Source organism: Perna viridis, chromosome 2 (assembly GCF_037379345.1).
Source record: "Perna viridis isolate PV_CMFRI_1.1 ecotype Kerala chromosome 2, ASM3737934v1, whole genome shotgun sequence".
Lineage (NCBI taxonomy): Eukaryota > Metazoa > Mollusca > Bivalvia > Mytilida > Mytilidae > Perna > Perna viridis.
In genome coordinates this window covers 40,469,696-40,485,468 of record NC_142446.1, presented here as the reverse complement: position 1 = coordinate 40,485,468, position 15,773 = coordinate 40,469,696, and the positions used below count along the sequence as shown (strand labels likewise).

General features: G+C 31.1%; 1 protein-coding gene across 7 annotated transcripts in view; it reads left to right on the top strand.

Annotated features, from left to right (window-relative positions):
- LOC148625048 (fibronectin type-III domain-containing protein 3a-like) overlaps nt 1-15,452 on the top strand; it is a 101,381-nt gene extending 85,929 nt beyond the window's left edge. For all 7 annotated transcript variants that reach the window (XM_088568244.1, XM_088568243.1, XM_088568242.1 and 4 more), the window contains 12 exons: nt 7-145; nt 601-666; nt 1,755-1,867; nt 2,189-2,294; nt 2,552-2,724; nt 3,658-3,849; nt 4,445-4,519; nt 4,647-4,900; nt 5,260-5,460; nt 6,601-6,767; nt 7,182-7,306; nt 8,173-15,452. In XM_088568244.1, the coding sequence (XP_088424370.1) occupies nt 7-145; nt 601-666; nt 1,755-1,867; nt 2,189-2,294; nt 2,552-2,724; nt 3,658-3,849; nt 4,445-4,519; nt 4,647-4,900; nt 5,260-5,460; nt 6,601-6,767; nt 7,182-7,306; nt 8,173-8,511 (1,950 nt within the window). In that variant the 3' untranslated portion in view covers nt 8,512-15,452. The remainder of the gene's footprint in view (nt 1-6; nt 146-600; nt 667-1,754; nt 1,868-2,188; nt 2,295-2,551; nt 2,725-3,657; nt 3,850-4,444; nt 4,520-4,646; nt 4,901-5,259; nt 5,461-6,600; nt 6,768-7,181; nt 7,307-8,172) is intronic.
- Nucleotides 15,453-15,773: the final 321 nt, after the last annotated feature.

Here is a 15,773-nt window from a genome sequence, read left to right as displayed (position 1 = left end):
TTTCAGCTTGCAGCAATAAATGATGAAGGGCAGAGTAAATGGAGTGAGACAGTTAAATATAAAACACTGCCAGACCGACCTGCTCCTCCCCCTAAAGCTCAAATCAAGGGCAAAATTCATGCTCATAGTTTTAAGGTTGTATGGGGTAAGTTTTGCATAATCTAGAAATGTTGAATATTTAAAAAAAAAAAAAGGGGTGGGGGGAAGAAAATTGACATTTGTTAAAAATGAGATACAAAAATGTCATTAGAGATCTTGGAAAAATACTTGAAGACAACAACTATTTATAGAATCTATAAAGGATACAATATTGAACAATACAGTCATATTATCTTAATAGGACAGTATTGCTCTCAAATACAAATAAAAAAGAGAAAGTAAAAGTACTCACTTAATCTGGATGGATGTGTCATAAAAAAATATTTTTATTATTTTTGCATTTTTGTATAGTTGATTTCTGAACTGAAAGATACATGTTTGTGTAAAAAAAAAGGAAAAAATCTTTCCCAGCACAAAAAAACTTCATCATTATATCTGCAGAATGAACTCAATAAAATGGAGAGAATTAAATAAGAAAAAAAATATGTAATGTCATTTCAGAACCTCCCAAAGATGATGGTGGCTCTGAAATAACTAAATATATTGTAGAATTGAATGATGGGAAAGGTAGGTATTTGTTGTTGATTTTATGTTAATTTTGTTTGGCTTTAAAGTTCAACTTAAGCCATGTCATTGGTTTAGGGCTACTCCATTAAATTGGGAGGAACATCAAATTGCAGAACACAAGTCCTTGGTATACTATCTAAGAGAATGCTAAGTTGTTGTTAGTTTGTTTTGGTAAATCATTAAAAGCCATTCTTATCTAAGCTGATTTTAATAGATTACCTCTCAGTCTCTACAGGTCATTGCTAAAAAAATTCACAATTATTTTTTTTTTTTTAAAGTTGAATTCTTTTTACATGTATACATTTTTTAATTAGATCTTTAGGGGAAAAAAATTGAGATAAACAATACATGGTTATATTTTTAATGCTATTTAGGAGGAGGTAATTACTTTAGATTAGTATAATGTATTTCCTTACATTGTTTCCTTGCCTTTTATGATTTTGTTGTCAAATCATTTTGATATTTTATGCTGTAATACAAGTTCTATTTTCCATTAAATGTTGTAAAACTATCTAAGGTTTCTGTTGATGATTAAATATACTTCTCTGCCTAAATTTCTGTTGTAACCCTTACTTGTAAACAAGTGGATTAGTCAGAATAAATATGAAAAAAAATATATGTAAAAGCATTTTTTCACAAGAAAAAAAAAAATGGGTATTTAGCAAGGGAGGTAATTCAGATAAGAAACTAACCTACAATTAAAACCTTCAAAACCTCATGAACTTAAATCAGATTATTTGTTCAATGTTCATAATCTAGTTCATCATTTCTATTGATTTAGAAAATTTGACGTGCATGAATTATTTTGTCATTCAAGTCAAAAATGTCTTTTTAACAATTTGTTGTTTCCAGGAAAATCCTTCCTCTGCTATGTTAAAAACTCCAAAATGCTAGTTATATTTGTTGAAGTTTTAAGTCTGTTGCTTTTTACACAATAATTGTTGAATTAATAGTAGATTTACTTATTAACTTCATTGCTATACTGTATGTGCAAATGATTTTGTACTTTATGTCATGTAAAAAATAAAGTACTGAGGTGCATAAATGATCTGATTTACAGTTTGATTTGTTTTTAATGATTTATTTAGGTTACGAGATGTTGTATGAGGGGAGTGAAAGAGAACATATCTGTGATCATCTAATTCCTGGACATACCTACCATGTTCGTGTGGCCTGCTGTAGTACTGGTGGAAGAAGTGAGGTAAGTGTCAAACAAACAGTGATAAACTGTTGCAGTTGGAAATTTGTCAAAATTTAAGTTCCTAAGCTTGATTAGGTATAAAATGCATTGTTCTAAATGCAAGAGTGCAGGGTTTAAGACCAAGCTTCAACCTTGAAAGAAAAGTGGATACATTTGATAATTGAAACAACTTCTCTTTCTGAACAAAAAATTAATCTTTTCTGACTAATTTTAAGTCAACTTGAAACAACTACCCAATAAAGATTTTTTTTATAGAAATAAAATGATATCTGATAAAAGATTTGACTTTTCACCTTGGCTTACTTGTATATTTCTTTTTAGTTCTCAGATGCTTGTGTGGCAACAACCCAGGCAGTCCCACCTGGCCTATGCCAGGCTCCAAAGTTACAGGGCAAACCTAAAGCTACTTCTTTACATCTACGATGGAGTAAGTTTTCTCAGAAACTATTATAACTTTTTTTAGAGTTCATTAGATTGGTAGAAATATAAATGGTTTTCTCAGAAAGATTTTATTAAGCACAATGACTAGCCTTATCTCTATTTTCCTTGACAGTTTCCATCTCTTTTAAAAAATTGAAAATAGATGACTCACTCAAATTGAAATTCAGTAAGTAATCTAAAACAATTCTTGCTTTGCTCATTTCAAAAGGTTTGATGAAAGTAACTTATGATCAATTATTACAGATTATCCAGAGTATGATGGTGGTGCTGCTATCACCGAGTTTGCTGTCCAAGTTATATCTCCTGATAACACAAGTCGTGAGGTTTATCGGGGTCGTGACCTTGACTGTATAGTTGCTGGTCTGTCTCCAGGACGACCATATCTCTTCCAAGTTAGAGCAATCAACAGGGTTGGGGTAAGCTAAAGATTGATCAATGTTTAACAGGCTATTGTATAAAATCAGGCAGATTCTCTGGTCTTGTTGGCTCATGGTAAATTTTATTCCACTTAAGTTTTTGTTCCATTGTAATGTTTATATTATATGTATGTCAAATAGTAAAAAATTTTTTAATACCACAATGGATGAATCAGAAAACGATTTTAAAGTTGCCTAACAAAGCAAGCAAATTTTGCACCATAATATATAGTTTTTTTTCTATGACTTTCAATGCTTTCTGTGGTTAATCAAAAACCAACATACAACTTTGAGAAAGGATGCACTTTTGATGTATTATAGATAAAAATAGTTTGAAAATATAATTTGTTATGTGCCCCCCACTGCCTGGTTTTTGCATAGACATCCTCTTAAATGGCAAGAAGTTTGAGAGTAGAAAAAATTATAGATAGCTATTTCACATGTTATTCTTTCAGTATGAAATGAAAGAAAAATCTTTTTTCCTTTTTCCCTTTATTTCAAGCTATAAAAACTAGAACATATGGTCTATTTGTAAATAAGTTTATTGTACAATATTCTTTGAAGTTATTGTTAAAACCTGTCTTATACAAACTTAACATAGTTAAGTTATAAGGAACAGATGCCAACATACCTGTTTAACAGATCACATGGGAGGTTCTCCCCAATTTACACTGTCTCGTGTGGGAGATTGTACATGAAAGCAAATTTTATATTTAAAAATTTATTTTAGTATCTTTCACAGAAAATGTAGTAATTTATCAATCCAAAAACCTCCCACAAAAAATATTACCAGTATATTTTTATGTGGGAGATTCTGAATTTTTTATTGACTTGTTTGGAGTTTCCACTGAATGTTAGAGGGTTAACAGGTATGATGCCAAATATTTGTTGTTGAATGAAATTTATATATATATATATTTTTTTTTTTCACAGGGTGGACCATGGTCAGAGCCACTTGAGGTAGTGAGTGGAGCAGGGATACCTGACCCTCCTAAGACCCCTGTGATCCAGTGTCGATCTCCCCACAGTGCAATGGTACAGTGGGAAGCCCCTGTCAATAACGGTGCTACAATTACAGATTATAGGGTTGAGTGGCAACACAAGTCTGATCTTGACTTCATGCAGGTAGGTTTGCAGTGTAATCAATATACAGTTTTATATACCTTCAAGTTGGAAATCTTTTCCATACACCTTTGACCAGATAAAACTTGTATGCCTGTCTATGAGATATATTTCATGGCTGAAAGTTTTTTTTCTTCTGCTTATTATTGCTTTCAAGAAAAAAGTGAAGAACAGCAATAATTATTTTTCAGAAGTAATGTCATGATTTAGGTGGCTCAAAATAGTACTAGTATAAGTCAAATTTTATTGTCACTATATAAATTTATTAATGCAGACATGATTTTTTTTTTGGCTTTTTTGTGGAATTCCACTATTTCAAATCCCCAATTTACCATAAGGATTCCTTTTTTTTTTCTCAATGTATATCTACTTCTGATTTTGCCATTTTCTCCTTTGTTTGTTGACCTCGTAAAATCATTCTTGGATGATGACTTATGAACTACATTCAGCCTATACATACAGTCTTTTGATGGCATTTGATAAAAGCTGTGGTATAAACCCTTATTATTTTGTACTGTTTCTATATATCTACATCAGAATTTGTAAATACATGTACTTAAAAAACGGTAAATTAATAGACGATTTCTTTTATTTTCAGTTATATTTTGGTCCAAATCTTGGTTATGAAGTTAAAGGTCTGACTGCTGCTACTCTTTATAGCTTTAGAGTTCAGGTATGTTCACTTTATAATTTTTTTTTAGATCTCCAGAGGAACTTTGTAAACTGAAATCCACTCTAAACCAGAAAGCTTTTGAAGTTTCAATGCACTTTAAACCTAAATACAACTTTTCTCTTGATAGGCAATCAACAGTGCTGGGGCTGGTCCCTTTAGTCCTGTGGCCACAATGGTTACTCCCCCTTCTAGTCCTTCAGCAGTGATACACATACGAGCCACTGCCACTGCCACCACTATATCTCTCACCTGGAAAGAACCCAACTGTAATGGCAGTGATATTGTTGGGTATAACCTTGACATAGGTGAGAAACAGCTGATTTCAACTGGTGCCATTACAGAATATACAATCGAGGAGCTGGCTCCTGAGACTTCATATAAGTAAGTTCAACTTGTAAAACTGAAAAGAAATGCAAAATTAAAATGTATAACACAGTATGTGTGTTTTTTGATAAACTTATAAAATAGAGAATATTTAATGAGATTAAGTAATGCAATAGTGTAAAATGTGATTATTGGGAAATTACAATTTTTAACAGTACTACCTTCCCCTAAAAAAAAAAAAAAAAAAAAAAATGAAACATCAACAAAACTAACAGCCTGGTTCCACAGAACTTGAGAAATTTTATGGAATTGAGAGACTTTGATAGACTTCAAATGAGAACATTGAACTTTGCATTTTCTTAGACTTTAGCCAACAAAGATCCTGTTCTCCTTATGACCACATATTTTTATTTCAGAATACGTATACAGGCTGTAAATAGTATTGGTGTTGGTTCTTATAGTAGTCCTGTTAAAGTAACAACCCGACCTCTTCCACCGAACCCCTCCAAGTTAGAGTGTGTGTCATATGCACCCAACAGTCTTAAACTGAAGTGGGGGGATGGCAGAAACATGGACATGCTGACATTTACTGTAGAAATGGAGAAAGAAGATGGAAAGTAAGTTCACTTTCAGTCTTATACATATCTTGTTATTTCATGATTGTTGAACATTTATTTAGTATTCAAGGAAATATAACATTATTGTAATGTAATTCGATATTTTATTATACTGAAAATTATACCCCCAACAAGTGGTATATTAGAATCACCTTGTCCATTGGCCAGTCCGTATTTTATTGCAAATAACTCAATTCCAAACGGATTGATTGATTTCAATTTTGGTTTGTGGTTTTATGTAGATATGGCATATGTTTTATGCGATTTTAGTTGTTTCCCAATATTAACTTCCTGTTTTGTGAATAGCATAATAAGGGTACACCTAGAACAACAACATGTGCAACCTCATGTTCAGAAATAATTTCATGCAATCATGATGGTGTTTCCATCATGAAAACTGATTTATTCAGCAGGTCATAGTTTTCCTTTCCTCGTTTGTCTACCCTGGACTTGACTTTTTATGAGCAACTCGGCAGGTGATTCTCGAAAAGTAGAGGACGCTTACCCTACCGTTGCACCTGGTCCATGCTCCCAGTTTTTAGTGAAGTCCGAGTTGCTCATTTGCTTATGCTACTTTGTATGTATGATTTTAGTTACTTCATATTCTTTGTTGCGTATGTCTGTTTTCCATGTCTGGTCTTTGTCCCTGGATTACATTCTTTTGATTACCGCTATTACCTTGGTTCCCTTGATTACTCTTCCATTATGTAAAACCCAAATTTAAATCCACATTATATAACAATGCCCTCTGACCCCAAGAAAATTCTAGGATTTGGTATTGCTACTATTCATAACACTTCAGTGTACACTTTAAAATGAGCATCATTCAAGATTGATTTCATCTCAACTTTGCACATACCAGGACTTAATTCTTATGAGCTTTTAAAGTCCTTTTGACCTTCAAAGTTCAAAGTTCATAGGGGATTTTCACAAAAAAAAACAAAAAAAAAAAACTAAATGTATTCCACATTCCCTTAGTGCTTGTTGGTATTACAAACTAACTGTCTTTTTGCAGTAATGATTAAATTTATTGTAATGATTTCTACTCTTACAGTACTCCATAGGATAAGAAATGGAATTATATTTCAAGAAAAAGCTCATTTGATTGAATAACATTTAAATTGTTGCTTTTTTTTTCAGCTTCCAGATGGTGTACCAAGGTACATCAAATTCCTATAAAATCAACAAGTTACAAGAAATGACCAGTTATGACTTTCGGATATTTGCCAGTAATGCTGCTGGAAGTGGACCATACTCTGAAGTCTATACCTTCACCACACTAAAGGCACCACCACCTGTCCTCAAAGGTAAGCTTTATTGTAATTTGCTACCTGTACATGCAGGTATAGGCTTACTTTCATCTTTACCAGTACTAAGTTTTAAGGTAAAACACAGGTTCCACTACTTGTAACTTAAACCTCAATGCATGCACTCATAGGTAAATGTCCACTTATCTTCAAGCTTTACTCAAAGGTAAGGTCCTTTTATGCATCACTACCATGTCAATATCTATATAGTGTTCTGTTCATAAAGTCAGCCTTGCCCTGAATGCAAAGATGTTATCACTTAATGCAAAGGTAAGATACATACATTCTGCCTTAATTTGAAAGTAGAGTATACATAAAGGAATGGATGCAGTATTTTTGTTTAAAAACATAAACAAAAGGAAAAACTTGATAAATTGATAAATATTAAAACCTACTGAATTATTTCTGTTATAGCTCCCACAGTACAAGATGTTCAGTTACATACATGTCTGGTTGAATGGCATGGCTGTAAACCAATGGGCCCAGATACCATATCATATGTCTTACAGTTATACAGTCGAAATCATGACTATAGGAAGGTATGTTATGTCAAATCAGTATATCAGTTCTCAAGGTTGGTCAGTCAAACCATTGTTTGAAATACTGATTAAACAGTATTTATACCCCCAAAACCAAGTTTTTTTTATATATAGGAATCTACCTGTCTGCCTGCCCGCTTTGCTGTCCGTATGTTTGTCTGCCCACATATCATGCAAGTGCAACTTTTCCAAAACAACTCAATGAATTTTGATATGTGCTTATAGAAAATTTATGCATAATACATGTATGTAAATAAATGAATATAATTATTGGCCATTGCATGTAAAGGGAGATAATCAATTTGAATGCTAAAGCTTAATTTAAGTCATAATGGAGTGGAGTATTCTTATCATGAGCTTGCTCACAGTCTTTCTTCTTTTGGTGAAAATTTAGATTGTCAATTGAAATCTTTTAATTCAAAGTTTCTAAACTCAAATAAGCTCCTCCAAAAATTGCTTATTGCTTGTTAGGGCAAAAATATTTGGAAATCTGTCAGGTCATGTAAGGGCTTTTTTCCCATGTTTGCTCTGGATTTTTTGACAATTTTGATTAATTTATTGGTGTCATGAAAATATATATTGTGGTATAATTCTGCTGCAAATTCATCCTTAATTGGAACAGTAAATCATTAACACTTTTGGGAAGCTAAAGTAAGTTTTTTGCTACATTGTTATCTTGATCTTTTGTGATGTATGGAACTTTGAATGCTAAAAAAATGTAGAGGAGGGGGTTAAGGGGTAAAGGGCATATCATGTACTATTAATTTTATGGTAAAAGATCTGGGTCAGTCAGTGAAGAAGGGAACCAATTTATCTATAGACTTTATATGAAACATAATTGATATAACTGTATTTTTGTTCTTTAGGTGTACAGTGGACCTGAGACACAATTCTTTTTGACAAATTTAAACCCAAAGACAGACTACATGTTGAGAGTTTGTGCAATAAGACATTGTTCAGATGGATCGGGAGATGTTGTGGGTGCATTTAGTCCTAGTCACACATTCATCACACAGGGCCACGAACCTATTGTGTCATCAGAGAGCCATAAAACACCAGAAACAAATCTTGTTGAACCAAAGCAATTGACAGATCAGCAGTGTGCTGGGATTATTCTGTGTGGATTTGTGATTTTAGCCATTCTTGTAGCAATCCTGCTGCAGCATATAATTTCATGGTCTAGTGGGCATTCACAGGAATTATGAGAGGAAATGATTTCAATTTTAAATGTCTCCAGCATCTAGAATAAGGATGGCAAGCTACACATGATTATGGCATTGGATAATGCTAAAGATAAGGTGGATTTATGCTGCATTAAAACACGTGTTCATCATGCTAAAGGAATAAGGAGATGCGTTATTTTGTGTTCAATTGCATACATATATCATCTTAAAGGTTCGGAATAGACATTATTATGATCATATTGTGTTGTTGAGGTATTTCTACTTTCTTAACCTCAATAGGTGGAACTAACTCAATAGTTTTTTTCCACAATGAGGTTTTATTTTTCTGCCTTTTCACTTGTTATTAAGCTATTGTCATGTCAAATCAATTTTGTTGAAAAAAAAAGTTTCCCTTTTTGTTAATGGGTTTTAACTTTCATCTTGGTATTTATTATATTACACGTTACATGATTGGCTGATTTTAAAATTGTTGTTTCATTGTTAAATGTGATCTGATTGGCTGACAGAGTTGTTATATGAGCTCATTGTTGTAGCTTTCTGTGAATTGATGATCAAGTAGTAGAGTTTTGACCAATCATTAATCAATGTACAAAAATAAATGTATTTATTTTTTTTTGTTAATTTTTTTGAATGAAATGAAAAATGTTGATATCTGCTTCCATGACATGGTTTTATCAACCAAAAATCAATAGTAGTTGAACTGCTTCTGTGTAGTTTAAAATAGAATAGGTATTGGTCACTAGATGTCAGACTTTGCCAAAAATTAATAATAATATATTTAATTAATAAATATTTATTTTGAAAGTAGAGATTATATGGTACTTTGTCATACAAGAATTTTGCAATGGATGACCAGATTTAGAAGGCAAATTTGGTGGATTTATGGTAGGAATCATATTGTGATAAAATCAATGAAATGTTTCACATTAGTTTGATAGGAAAGAAATCTTTTGAAGTGCATTTTCATTGCATTATTATATTCATAATAGTTCTTGCACAATTTTTACTGACAGGTATCCAATAAGATACTGATTTTGCCCACTACAAGTTAAATGATAAGACCATTATGTAAATGTTGTCCATTTGAATACTTAAGCCCTTGCAAAAGGAGTGCAAACACTCCATGGTAAAACTAGAAGTGACTCGTACTTCGGCATCGAGCAATGCACATGCATGATTTAAAATCTGATCTGGGTCTTGGGATGGTCTGTATTGGTAGGAATTCTGAAAGGATGTATACAAACCAGGGTTTTTTGTCAAACTTGTCTTCTGTATTCGAACAGATGTGAAAACTAATTATTTATTTTTATAGGAAATACGAAATTGTATTTCATTTACATAGAGATATTAGGGGCTGTAGGGGATATGTTATTTTATATGAAGTGGATGAACTACTGAAAATAAATGATGTGATAATAGAAGTTGAATCATATTCTTACTGTATATGATTGACTGCAATCTGATTTATTTCATTTTTTTGTACTGAATGCAAAGGTAATTAAATACAAATACAATATGTTTATTTTCACTTGTAAAACAGCCGAAAAAATGTCTATAGATTAAAAATGAACTTCAATAGAAATGGTTACTATCCAGTATAAGTTTGTCTGGGATGTGGTTTTCCCACAAAATCATGAATTTCCACCTATACCAATTTTGATTTTATTGATGCAGTTCTTGATTTTACTGTTTTACTTTCATATTGGCCAATTTCCCTGTAGTTCCTTGGATCTCATCCTTTGTTTGACAAAAAATATTTATATCTATTTGTTACTGATCAAGTACAATTTATAAACCATAATGAGTGTCCTCCTCCTTAAGATTAATTATAAGTTTTCATAATCAGATTGCAGCTATGATTATACAGTAAGCTATAAGTTATTTTCAATTGTAAAAATATGTTGTAAACATTTTTGTTATTCTCTTGCCCTTTAAAGTTTATGTGTTTGTTATTTATGTTAAGCATGAATTTAATGACTACTGCAATTAAAAAAATATTTTCAAATGCATGGCTTTTGACTTCTTTTTTAAAAAGAGACTGCAAAAGATCTTTCAAAATATGTTAGGGAAAAAGGTCTTGATAAAAATCCATTGTGTTCCCTTCTATTTCAGACGTACAAAAAATGTGGAGAAAATGTTCCTTCCTTTTTTATGCATTATGATCAAAACACAGTATTGTTTAAAAAAACATCTTTGATTGACATTACTTTGCTTTTGGTTACACATGTAATACAAGTTTTGTCTTGTGGTACATTGAGTTATTACAAAAGTATGGCCTATATGCTCCCATTCATGCTTGAGCAGTATTGAATTTGCTAGGAAATTACTTTCATCGAACCCTGTATTTTTTAGTGTTGACCACACCTTCTTTTATTGCGTAGAATGATTTCATTATTAATGCAGGAGCGGACTGAATTTCTATCAAAGCCAGTGAAAACATTCGTATTCAAAATGCTGCAAAAGTCAAGATATATATGAAGGCACAGATTCATAAGCTGATTGTATGCACAATAGTCATTGAAGTATACAAGACATGTTACTTCAGTTGAAATACATTCAGGCAAATATTTTAAAGGGAAGAAATTCTACCCATAAATGTTTACCAGCAATGAACATGAGATACAATGTAGCAGATGCCAATTATGAAGACACATCATACTAGACATTGCTTTTGACTAAATGATTAATTGCAAATTAAAAGTTTAATGGTAGATACATGTAAATCATGCATTTAATGGTGTAGACTTTAAACCAATGGTCATTAGATCTTGCTTTTTACTAGTTGGGGCTTACAGGTGTTAAATTTTTATCTTACAAGCCAAAGAGTTTGTGTACCAGTAGTGACTACCACCTTTAACGACTCATTTGAAGTTCTTACACATGACTATAGATCAAGCTTATATGTAAGTCATTGCAGATGACCAATTATATGTTTTCAATATTTCAAAATATACTTTGTCATTAATATTCACAATGTTGGCAAGAGTTGTTGAAGAAATGTTTACAACTGTTAGGGAATAATGTATTAAAAGTACTATTATAGTTTGGTATCAGTTCTCTTTATCTACCAATTCACTGGCCAGCTATATTGTCAGTTGAAGTTTTATTCTTATTGGAGATATTTTTCTGTTGTTAATCTTACCAATGATAACCATATAAATTGTTATCTTTTAATAGTGGTAACTGCTAGTGGCATTTAAGTATATTGGGCATTTTTATCGACATGGAATTTTCTATATTGACTTGTAGTTAAGCTTCTTAGATTTGGTTAATAGGGAACAGTTTTAAGTATTAAGAAGCATAAGATCAAATTCATGTTTGCTTTTTTTGTTTATAATCATAAAATTGTATCATCAAAACTGGATTAAATTTGAATAGGTTGTATTACATTGTAAGAGACAGATAGATATTTTTTTTCTTTCTGGCAGAGTACCTACCCAGAAGTTTACCCTACCAAACGTATGTCTTATCAAAAATTCAAAATTTTATGTTTTATTGATAAGTGAGCATTTTACATGGAGTAGAATTGTGATCTGAGGAGTAAAAATGGATAAAAGAGTAAAAATCTTTTGTATTGCCATCCTTACCTGTTATGGCGTCACTTGATTATCAGAATGATGGCAAATTTTTTCACTTACCCATAACAATGAAAGGAATTTTTAGTTACTTCCTATCTGTTTACGAATAGAATACACAAGTTGATACAAAATAAGCTTTTTACACTCCCTCTTTTTACTGACTTTGTGTAGTAAGAATGTTAGATTTTTTCCCACTTAAGAAGCAGTAGTTCATTGACATGAATACAGTTTATTTCCATTCCTTTGGACCATTGTTAAAATGATTGAAGATTTGACAGAAGTATCTTTTATTGATATTTTAAGATATTTTACCCATGTGTAATTCAGTGGTTGTATAAATTTATGGCTTGAAATCAAGAGTTCATACTAAAGCTATAACACACTAGCCATATGAAACTTAATTGTATGTACTATATCAATTGGAATGTGAAATATGTGACCAAGCATTCATTATTGTAAAGCAATCAGAGTAATATTGTATATTGGTAACAAGTTTAATTGGGAATTGATAGAATTAATAGTATCTATCCTTGTGACCAACATGAGTTTCCTCCCTTGTTATTACTACATGTACATATGTATAGACATGTAAGAATATTGAGAAAAGGTTGATACCTGTTTATTCTTGGCCTAAATTTTAGATATAGGACTGATTTTGAAGCTTATTACTATTGATTTACAAACAATAACAGTTAGAAACACGTTTTTGTTTGGCTTAAAAATAACTGACAAAACAAAAGGTCTGAATTCTTTTGCCATACATATCTCTCAAATTACTAGCAATTCTACATCAGTTGACACAAAGAGCAAAGGAAAGACCAATACATTGCCATTTAATGAGAATTTCAAATGTCTACTTGGCTGAAAGTGTCTGAACTTATCAAAATTATACTGTAATTTTTATTGACAAATTAGAATAATTTTTTTTTCTCTTGTATCTTTTAAACAATTGAAGTTTACAACTGTTTTGTGATCAAAACTTTGTATGTAAGCATTTAGCCCAAATTATGTTTGTATCTTGTTCCATGGTGCTGAATAACACGTCATATGATTATCATTTGACAAGTCACATGTCTTCCATGTGCTTTGTCACATGACTTGAATATGATCACATAGTATAGAGAAACCATTCATTGAGGATAGGGATTTGTTCATTGTTAAGTGTTTTTTCCAGTTAAATTTTTGTCTCTTTCTTTTCTTAAGTTGTATTTTAATTTGTTCATTGCATTTACTAAGATTGTTAACTGATTCATTTGTGACAAAGTCTTTAATGACAAGTTCCAATGAAAAAATACTGCTGTTTTAAAATCAAGCTCTGCTTAAGAAGGGGAGATTATCCTTTGTCATGTGATAATTGTTTTCAGGTAGTATATTTTCTATGTAAACCGTTGATTAATTTCTATTTATTACTTATCTATGTCAATAAGTAATCTCCTAGTTATCTTACAAACAAGGAAGTAAATCAGTGACATGAATATTTGTGCCATTGTATACCCATACTTTGTCTACTGTGTAAACAATATTAATTTTTTTTTAATGTAAAACAATTCAATCCATTTGCAAAGTCTATTGTTATAAACTTGTGTAACCTGAACAGTATAACCAAGTGGAATAAGTGATATTTTTTTTTAAATTGCAAATCGCACTTGGAATTCAACTTTTTCATTAGAAATTTTGCATTGGTCTCTTATACAGCCAGTAGGATGTTTTATATCCATCATTATGGAATTCTGCAACTATAAATACCTGTACAGATTTATTCATTAATGGCCAGTGTAGAAATGTGCAATAAATTTCAATTTACATTAAAGACAGAATATACTGATATTTGTGTATTGGCTTTCTAGCTGATTGTGTATTGAATGTAGGGCTGTCCATGGTTGTTATCATTTTTTTTAACTGAAGACAAAAAAGCATTAAAATCTAAGAAGGAAAATGACTTGTAAATTAATATTGAAATATTTACCTTGATTGATTGCCAGGAATAGAAGATGTAAAAAATTACAATATAAAAACTTTAAAAAAATGTAATTAGAAGTTTTTTTGAAATGGTCTCCACTCAAATTGCAAGCCTGAAAAAAGTATTAAAGACATTTTCTGTTTGAATTGATCAGTTTACCTTTGTCTTTCGAAATTATTTTTTATTTCTTTGTAGCATGACTTATGTATTATATCCTGTTCTAGCATATCTTTTGTTTTGTTTATATAACTAGGTTCACTATAGACTGTCTCCACACTGAATTGTATATGTTGCATGCATGAGGAATCTCATTGAATGATATTGGCATTGATTGATGGATAATTTGTTTTTTTTTTGTTGAATTGCTTTTGTTTGGACTTGTAATGAATAAGTTCAACAGGGTTAGAAATATAAACACTTTCAAGAGACATGCTCATTGAAATTTTCTTATTCTTTGAAATAGATTGGCAGAATTCAGTAATTAGATAATCATGATTTTTGTGAATTTTTAAATGAACATTTTGGCAGGTATCAATTTTTGCATTATTTGTTCATTATGGCAGTTATTTATTTTTTCAGTATTCAAAATTACTATGTAAATTTAAGTATTAAAAATCAGATTTATGAGTACTGTATTTTGGGCATTTTTGTTCACTGTAAAAATGTCAAAAACTGATTTGCTTACAGTAATTGATGCAATTTGTAGATCTAGCCCTGTTGTAGAATGAGTTGGATATATATGATGGCTGTTCTTCCACAATTGTTTCTTTATGATATGAAAAAAAAATTGGTTGTTGTGAAACCTTTTGTCAGGGTTTATTGTTTTATCTGAAAATATTAAAACCTACATCTCCAGATATAAAAGTGAATTTATTCATAGTGTTCTACTTGACTAATTGATGTACCTTGTAATTCTAAATTTGGGAATTAAATGATTTATCTCTCTTCAAGCATTAGATGTAAAATTTCATTTATTCATTAGTTTCAATAAGAATTGGTTTTTTTTTTGTAGAAAAGGTAAATTCAGTTGCTTTTCTTTGCTTAAGGAGGTAACCAAGGGTAAGGGACAAAACTCTTGAAATCAGTGATATGTCTGTATCATATTCAATTTCACCAAGGCCTGTGAAGCTTTCATTTGAAACAGAATGAAATCAGTCTAAGTTACTTTGATGCTTACATAAGATTGATGTAAAATGGTGAATACAAATGTTCCAAATATTTGTAAGAGTTGTGTCCCTTACCCTAGGTCTAATTTCTTAACTAATGGTACAAAGCAAACAAAATAAATGTCTATTGATGAATTAGTTAACAGTTTTATGCCTGTCTTTGTTCAAATAGTTGTTAATATATTTATTAAAATGTAATGTTGGGTCATAAGTAAATATATAATATATATATTCTATCAATAAAACTTTTAAATCTTGTTTCCATTTTGTGTTATTCATTAGAAGAACATAAAAATAAAGCAATGTGTTTGAAAATAAAACAACAAATTAAACACTTTTCAGTGAATACCATTACTTCGTACTGCCAAGTTTGCACTAATGCAAATAATGATTTGTCTTGCAATTTGCTACTTGATAATGAGCAGTCTGTCTGAGGTCTGAAGATTGCAAAATCATTGATCATTAAAGGGAATACATAAGTTTGTATATGTTAGATTTCAACAGACATACTGTGCCACATGGAGATTTGCTGGTCCCAATCAGAGGTTACACATTTTCGAACCCTCATTTGAAGTAAGA